Source organism: Limanda limanda, chromosome 1 (genome assembly GCF_963576545.1).
Source record: "Limanda limanda chromosome 1, fLimLim1.1, whole genome shotgun sequence".
In the NCBI taxonomy this organism is placed as follows: Eukaryota; Metazoa; Chordata; class Actinopteri; order Pleuronectiformes; family Pleuronectidae; genus Limanda; species Limanda limanda.
The window spans coordinates 3,233,242-3,241,858 of NC_083636.1; the positions used below are offsets into that span (position 1 = coordinate 3,233,242).

General features: G+C 44.2%; 1 protein-coding gene across 1 annotated transcript; it reads right to left on the minus strand.

Annotated features, from left to right (window-relative positions):
• Window positions 1-552: 552 nt before the first annotated feature.
• c7b (complement component 7b) lies at window positions 553-8,572 on the minus strand. Its single transcript, XM_061080812.1, has 18 exons — window positions 8,389-8,572; window positions 8,207-8,262; window positions 7,776-7,851; window positions 7,232-7,373; window positions 6,869-7,010; window positions 5,931-6,069; window positions 5,695-5,823; window positions 5,357-5,600; window positions 5,030-5,143; window positions 4,777-4,943; window positions 4,451-4,679; window positions 4,043-4,214; window positions 3,736-3,823; window positions 1,937-2,069; window positions 1,650-1,841; window positions 1,467-1,563; window positions 1,184-1,359; window positions 553-1,070 (listed from the first exon to the last, which is right to left on the minus strand). The coding sequence occupies exons 1-18, from the start codon at window positions 8,452-8,454 to the stop codon at window positions 901-903; spliced, it is 2,532 nt and encodes an 843-aa protein (XP_060936795.1). The 5' UTR covers window positions 8,455-8,572; the 3' UTR covers window positions 553-900.
• Between the last annotated feature and the right edge of the window lie 45 nt (window positions 8,573-8,617).

Genomic DNA, 8,617 nt, shown 5'->3' on the forward strand with positions numbered 1-8,617 from the left:
ATGGTGCGTTAGGTGGAGAGGCCTATGGTCACCGAGCCATCAGGGGCGGTATTGTTGGGGATAAATGTACAACAATTAGAAGTTCTGTGTGACCATAAGGGACGTAGGGGCGAGCTGTTCAGATATCAGCTCCTGTCAGATCTACTCCAAAAACGAAATAATGGGGACTTGTCAGTGCGGCTTGTTTAGTCAATTTGTCATAGTGGAGATGTTTAAGAGACAATGATCTGGATTTTAACCTTGTGGGGGTCCTTTTGTGGAATTGATACTCGCCTACGGGCCCGGTGGTAAGCTTGCACTTTAACGAGCCGGGGGTAGGCTGTGTAGTTGGTCGGAGTTCAAAAAGATTCAAAAAGTGGCAGAAGAGCGACACAGATATTTGGCATTCCTTGAAATGTCAACTGATCATTAAAAGTCACCTCCCCCCTGCATCACTTCCTCACTGTATATAATCTATTTACTGTTCGGGTATCACCTTCAAATATTTGTCAAACCCTGAAATTACATTAATGTGACCGAGAAATATTCAAAAAAATAAAGAAAACTGAAAACTAAACCGCGATTTCTTTATTCAGTTAAATATACAATATGTAACTTTGGCCACTAGGGGTCTCTCAATCAAAACAGTAACAGAAAACCTATAGTTGATGATGTCTTGAAGCAGCGCGGGATCACGGGAGTTGATTGAAAAGGGTTTTATTAACTTTACACAACGTAGATTTGTCATTTTAACCAATTTTTTTAACATTATCTTTCCTCTGTGACAAATGTAAAAACAAAACACAGAATCACAGAGAAATCTATTTACATTAATAAATAGTTAGCCTCTATTTACAATTAAGTCACATCTGAAAGAAACAGCTTCCTGTTAAATCTGCAAATTGAATAAAACAACAATCTTTAGTTTGGACAAGAGTCGATGCCGGTCACGTTCAGCCGCTCCCCCGCACACCTCCTGGCGCCCACCTCACATTCGGTCATCGTCGTGGCATCGTCAGAGCTAACGCACAGGGGGGGGGAGTCTCGGGGGCAATCTGACACGTTCAGGCAAACGCATTCTCTCGCTGAACCTAGAATTGGAAAAAAAATACTGATACAGTCACATACAAAAACTCATATTTATTTATACACAACTATAAAATAATGACCAGATTTATCCTTTAAAATCCTCCAGCTGACTCACTGTGACAGGCGGTCCCTGGTGGACAGTCCCTGCAGGACGGCTGTGGCCATTGACAGCCCGTGTCAGTGTTCAACGTGAAGCTGCGTCCGATACACCGCAGAGCGCCGAGCTGACACAGGCTGAGCAACCGCGGAGTTTGAGTCGAGACAAAACTGGCACACAATGGCAGGGAAGTCCTGGATTAAGACAAAATAATAGTTTCAGTTATTATTGTGCTTTTAAGGCTCAGACCCAACAGTTCCCAGAGTAAAACTTAGAAATGCTTCTCAAATGTCCTACTCACGAGCACTCAGACGGCATCTTACACACACACCCGGTGGTTCCTACTTTCTCCCAGGGTTTACACTTCAGGCCGGGTGGAGGAGTAGGAGCTGTGGGCGCTGAGGAGGAAACAGGTTCAATCAGCGACGGGGAAACCACGCTGCAAGTCATAATGTATATATATGTATTCCAAGAATAAACATACCTGCTTTGCAACGAACGCCTGCAGGAGACGGAGACCACTGTAGACTGGGACTACACATGACCTCTGACACCTCAGCGTCCAGCAGCGCCCCCGCAGGACAGTGGAGGGACACTGTCTCTCCAATCCGATAGGACACTTGGGTGGGCGTGCCCACAACGTCCCCGCTGAGTTGTGGAAACTGACACGTGGATCCTGGGACAAGAAGAGATGATGACACCTCAGTTAAATCTGTGTGCAGGACAAACAATAAGACAAAAAAATGTATTGTCCGTAAAAGGAACACTTACGTATACAAACCCACGTCCCCTGCGTCCACGTCTTGTCTTCATTGCACCGAGCGGCAGCGTGTCCACTGAGGTAAAATCCCTCGATGCAGGAGAAATCCACCGTGTTTCCAACCCTGTACAAGTCTTTGGGATTCTAAGAGAGAAATAAAACAGTAGCTGCATTTTAAAAACTTGAAATTAAAACTTAAAGTTGACTAAAGACAACATAGGAACTAACTGCAGAAAAGAAGTATACATTCCATGAAACTAAAGATCCCTTATGAAACCACTTCAAATTCTCTAGATCCACATTTTTATTTGAATCTGCAACAACACGCTCATACATATAAGTCTTGTGTTGTGCAATTATGGTTAGGAGTGATACCATAAGATTGTGTGCCTTTGGGCATTCAATAAATTTAGTTATCAAAATAAAATATAAAACATTAATATTTAAAATATTAATATTAAATCATAACCTTAGTTTGTTTAAAGTTCTCTCGGGGCACCACCCTTCACAGAAGGGAAAAGATAGCCAATTTATTGATTAAGATCAGTCTCATTTAGATCTAGTTCAATTAGAAATCTCAATATTTACTATTCAAGATTATATAATGAACAGTGAAGGTTTATAGAGTTCTTGACAGTGTAGAGGTTGGCAAAATTCACTTATGCAACATTAATGAAGGAACATTTTTAAAAGAAAACATTTCTAACAAAGATGTATATGTGAGTGTGTGTGTGTGTGTGTGTGTTTGAATGAGGGGCTCTCAAAAATGGTCGTTGACCAAAAGTTCACACCTTCTTCAGCATGCTTTCAAAATGGTGGTTGAACCCCTAAGATAGCAGCTCCCCCGCCTCCTTCTGGAGTGGGGACGTAGTTAAGTAGGTGTAGAGATATGCGTGTCTGTGTAAATGCTAATCAGATAATGGAGGAGTCTGTGTAGAGCGTAACTCACATTTACTTTCATTTAGCTTGTAACTACAATAACACAACACGTATCAAACTTATAAATTCCACACAGAATCAAATAAACAGTCTTGCTTAGTCTTGTATCATTATTAAGCCCAGTATGTTACCAGTCCTCAGAAAGGGAGAAAGTTGCTGTAGTTCAGTTAGCAGTTCGTCCTGCCGGTTGTGTGAAGTCTTCTGGCTTGTGTGCTCTCTTCTTCCGTGGTTCTGTGGAGCTGTGCAGTTCAGTTGCTTATTCAATCTTAGTTCTTACCTACAGGACATTGAGTCGCTGCTAGGAGTTTGGAAAAAGCTTGAGATGTGTGGAGGTTTCCTTGAAGTGATGAGTTGGAAAACTGCACCTCTGACCTCCGGTTGTTCGATGGGAAGAGAAGAGTTGCTGGAGCAACCCGGCCCTCTCCTTGGCGTTGCAGGAGAGAAGGGTGGCCGTCTGCCTCATCGGTGTGTCGGTGGAGAAGAGAGAGAATTGGGGGAGACCTTGGTCTTATATAGGCCCGGCTTTTCACACTTATGCGTGATTTTGCTGAAACAAAAGCAACCTGTTGCCTCCTGGGAGACTGAGTTCTTTGACCTTCTCAGAACAAAGAGAACACGTTGCACCCTGGGAGACTGAGATCGAGAGGCTCGATCCAGCACATGCGGACATGTGGTTTCAAGTTTTGTCCACACATGTAGGCCGAGAAGGAGGCCGTGTGGTTCCACAAAGTCATTGCCCACACCGGTAAACATTATATCAAGATCCGTGAATTATTCTCTGAGTAATCAAAAGAGATTAGAAAAATTGTTTCGTAATCCTGCGAACAAACAAACACATGTAATCCTGCAAACATGAATGTTTCAGACTCACCTGGATGAATCCGTTCCTCAGGTTCGGAGGCGGACCACAGGTCTCTGGTGGCGTCAGAGAGAGAGAGAAGCACTGAGGCTCCATCGTCCTGCACACAAACAGTTTACAGAGAGAAAACCAAAACGTTAAAGGGACCAAGGCAGATAGATTAGAACAGATTGAGAGGAAATTATTTGCTTTAATCACTTTTTAGAACCAAATTAAAGGAGACAGGAGCTTAAGTGTGTGTGTGTGTGTGTGTGTGTGTGTGTGTGTGTGTGTGTGTGTGTGTGTGTGTGTGTGTGTGTGTGTGTGTCTGTGTCCTCACTGTAAATACTGGATGTCTGGGTCCTCACAGGGCTTCTGCTCCTCTGTCGGTCCGGTGCAGTGGTGTCCACCTCCGCTGGGAGCGGGATTGTTGCAGCTGCGAGTTCTTGACCTTTGACCTCCAGAACAAGACGCCCAGGAGGACCAGCAGCTCCAGCCGCCATGGATCACCCCTGAGAGAAGAACCAGAGATTCACTCATCATGTTCGGTCTTGTTTGTGGACGGGTCAGTCATAACGACGCCACGCCACAGTAACATCACATTTAACTCAAACCCTTTAACTCTTATTTAATAGATTAATCTAGTTTACACCAACTTTAAATCTGGATTAAATCGTTGGATTAAACTCTCTGCAGAGGGCGAGTAGTTTAAAGAGGTTATAAAATGGAGCGCCATCCTGTCGTGTACCTGGTTGCTCTCCGATCACAGCTCCAGTCTCACAGGCCGGTCCCGAGGTTCCCGGCCGGCAGACGCAGCGACACACGGTGCCGCTCAGCAGCGGCTGGCCGTTGTTGTGGCAGGGACGGCAGTGGCAGGGATGCTCCTCGGCCAGGTACTCCTCTGTGGCTCGCTTCAGGTGCAGCTTCTTCAGACCTGCACACTGCACCTCCTTCACCAGCTCGTGCAGAGGACGCAGCTGGAGCAGAATTCACAGTTTGTTCATGTGTGTTATGTTCGATGTGAGCAGAGACGCATGATCTGACCAGAAATGAACCAGTCCACCGAGGTCGTACCTTCTGGTTTATGACGTCAGGGAAGTCTTTGACTGACGAGGCCCAGTTATCATAGATCTCTCCGTTAGCTTCTGGCTTTTCCAGATCCAGAATACTCAGAGCGCCGAGGAAGGACGGATCTCCTCCAAATATGTTGACTTTAATGGGCATTTTATTCACTTTGCGTCCTGTGGAAGTAGTGGCAGGTAAATTTGACTCAAGGCTGTGACTGATTTTATTTGATGTTCCAGGGAAACCTGAGTTGTTCACTTACCGTCGCGGGATGTGAAAGAATTCATGAATGTTTCACACGTGGTTTTCTTTTTCTTCTTGAACCAACGACGTTTCGTCTTTGTCCAACACCTCTTGTACTCGATATCTGTCGTACCTTTACACAACAACGCAGGAACAATGGGTTTAACACAACTGATCTGCTGATGTCACTTTTACACCATCACAGCCTCATGTACGTATTTAAAGGTCCAGTGTGTGTGAGGTGAGGGGTACTCAGCTGCAACATGAAACTTCACAAGATATTCTACACACTGCACCTTTTAATTATAGACCGACTTGAAAAAGGTTAATTTCAAGAAGATCTTACTGGATGAGGTGAACGCCTGGCGGTCTAACTCCAACAAGGCTTGGTATTCGCCGCCGAGCGAGCCCTCGGAGAGGTAGTGCGTGCCGTACTTCCGGAGCAGCTGGCGGTAGGCGGAGTTGTCGTATGTGAACGGCAGCGAGGACAAGGCCTTCCAGAAGCCTTCGGACAGAGTGAGGTACTGAGGGGCGGAGTTCTGAAACTGGGCCAGTTCCACTTTATTCTTTAGGACTATTAATCTGTACGCCTGGACAGAGGATAACAGTAGGTCCTGGTTCATAAACTGTAAAAGTGTATTTTACACGACACCAAAGCATTGGATTGGTGAGGTTTTCTCGAACCTTATGCTCAGTGAGCTCTTTGTGGAAGGTGCGGCGGTCATGTGCAGACAAGGAGTTGCCCTGGATGTGCTGAGTGTACGACCAGGAGCTGTTGTAGGATTCATCGCTGTCTTCGTTGTCCACTGTCACCTGCAGCACAAGCAAAGTCTCAGTCCGCCACTGAAATGCTCACCGACCGCTCAATGGATCGTCAAGTCAACAAGTCACAACTTTTGTCAACTTCTTCTTGAACTCACCTCGAAGTTGTACCTGAGGACGCTCTGCGGAAGTCGGTAAAAGACTTTGTGGTCGCCGCTGAACACCTTCCTGCACTGACCTCCGAAGCTCCGAGTGTTGATCACGCCTGCTCTCAGTTTCCCCGTCAACACGTCGTACCTGTGAACCACGACAATGCAAACCGACAGGAGGTTATTTTAGCAAGGGATGTCACGAGAACCGATACCTACGATACCTTTCGATACTAAGATAACAAAAAACCGACGATGCCCATTTTTTAAAAGCACCGTAGGCACCGTGAGCGCCGATGCCAGCAGCTGTTAGCAACTTAGCATTAGCATCGGTGCTGTGCCAGTCGATGTTTACATGTTCAGAAAACCAAGATGGCAACTGCGGCTGCAGCGGTCGTCCCACCTCAACTTGTTGATAAAAAAGGCACAAAGAGTCCTGCATGGAAGTACTTTGCGTTTGAGGCAGATGACCGTGGCGTTATCATCAATCCGCAGAAGCCATTATGCAAACGATGCTACCGTGGTCTTCAGACCAAGGGAGGTAATACTTCCAATTTACCAAAGCACCTGAAAGACCGTCATCCAGATTTGTTTAAATAATTCAAGTTGAGTTATGATTCATATTAACTGTAAATCAATGCTAAGGTCGCTTTAATGCATAACGTGTCTTACAACAATGCGTCACTCACATACGTCACTCACATGCGTCCTCAACTACCGTATAACCCACAGTATATGCCCAAGCACATTAAACTACCGTATATGACATTAACAACATCCAAAGAATGCACTTTTTGAATCTTAGAAAATCCTTTTTTTTTACCGTAGTATCAAAATTGGCACCAACTACTGAATTTTTGGTATCCTGACACCCCTAATTTTAACCAATTAGCCTTGTTCTTACAGTAACGATACAGCCCCCTGGTGGTGGAGTTGCACATACTCACCCTCTGCCTGTGTAGTCAGAGTTCGGAGGCGTTTTGTCGAGGTCGCATGAGAACGGTTGGTCTCGGTCACAGTTTCTCTCATCCAGGTTGTCATCACAGTCGGAGTCTCCGTTACACACCAGAGTGCGACTGATACACTGACCTGGTTCAGTAATGAGTCTTCATTACACATTACAAGAGGCAGACAGTCACTTCTTCTATCGAATCATATGTTCAGTGATTAAATGTTTACAAACTTGAGAACTGGGAATTTATCCTCGACTCAAAATGAAACATGTGTCGTAGAATTTTAGCTTTTATTTGATCAAAAACAGAGACTTATCATGATATCGTGAAAAATTTCTCTAATATGTTGCAACAAACCAGAGGTGCAGCGGAACCTTTCTCCACAGCCCGTTTCCAGGGGACAACTTTTTTGCGGAACACACGGTTGTGTTTCAGCGGCTTCTCCTGAACATGCCACGCCCCCAAACTGGGCGTACACCTCCACGTGGCGAGTACGCACCTGAGAAGGAAGCGGATATACATGCTATTCTTCAGTATGACATTACTTACAGTCAACTATTCTTCCTTATATTTAGGCCTCAGCATCTGTTACTTGACAGTGAGTCTGAGCCTGATTCCCTGAACACGTCATTGCATTAAGTCACTAAACAACCAGATGTTTTCCTCTTAAATTGGTGGAGATGAAAACCAGAAGTAAAAGAGGGTGAATATTGGACTTATGTCCATCAGGAGAACACAAATGTCTCAGAATGAATTAATCCTGTTGCTGTACCTGCTGGATGTGTTTTTAATCGTAAATTCAATATATCAACCTTTCAAATTGACGATATTACTAATTGATAATTGTGTGTGTGTTTGTGTGTGTGTGTGTGTGTGTGTGTGTGTGTCTGTGTATGTTTACCTTAGTGCTGGTGCAGCCGTCACACTCGGACCACTCTCTGTAAGACCCCCATATGCAGTTCACAGACTGCTGGCAGCTGAGAGAGACAGACATTGACATCATTCAAAACTTTATGTTATATTTTGTTGTTGCCTTAACAGCAGCAAATAAAATGTTAGCATGAGATTATCGACCATATTAAGATAATGGTGGCTGATGTGATGATATGAGGCTTATTGTTAAGGGTTTGAGTAAAAAAAAAAAGGTTATTAAATGTATTTCATTGAACCCTCCTCTTTGTTACTTTCTAAAACTGAATCACCCTCTGGTGCACACATTTATGAATAAGACAACGGACAAGTGCACGTTCACAAGCTATAAAACATGTAAGTAGTTATTAAATACCATTAAAGGAACAGATATAATCATTAAAAATTAGTAATTTGACGTACCAAGCTGGAGACAGAAAGAAGAGGAACGATGCCAAAGAAGCTGCAGCCAAATCGAACTGTGAGCAAACAAACAAGAGGTTTTCTCAATTCAAACTATTTATAAATCATGAGAAACATTAAAAAAAATAATCAGTTAACTGCGTTAAATCTGATGAATACATGTGTTGCATGGTTTACAGCACCTTCATGATGTGTCGCTCCCAGTCCAGGCTTCTCTTCTGGTCATGAACAAAAATATATAGGGTCATAAAGAGATTACTCAACAAGAAGAGTTCAGGAATTCCCCAACGAGTCGAGAAAAGTTAGTCAACTTCTCTTCATTCCCACAGCACCACCGTCTCATTTCCAGTAAGGGAGAACATTGTCCTGTTTACTTTGAGGGAGATGAAGGTTGACGATGATGAAATCTGC

What these genes read in the sequence shown, in the direction of transcription:
- c7b (XM_061080812.1), bottom strand. Translation starts at nt 8,454, where the DNA reads ATGACCCTATATATTTTTGTTCATGACCAGAAGAGAAGCCTGGACTGG. An exon ending in TTCTTTCTGTCTCCAGCTTG is followed by an intron (nt 7,852 to 8,206) that starts GTACGTCAAATT and finishes TGTCTCTCTCAG; the next exon opens with CTGCCAGCAGTCTGTGAACT. An exon ending in AAGAGCTCACTGAGCATAAG is followed by an intron (nt 5,601 to 5,694) that starts GTTCGAGAAAAC and finishes TCCTCTGTCCAG; the next exon opens with GCGTACAGATTAATAGTCCT.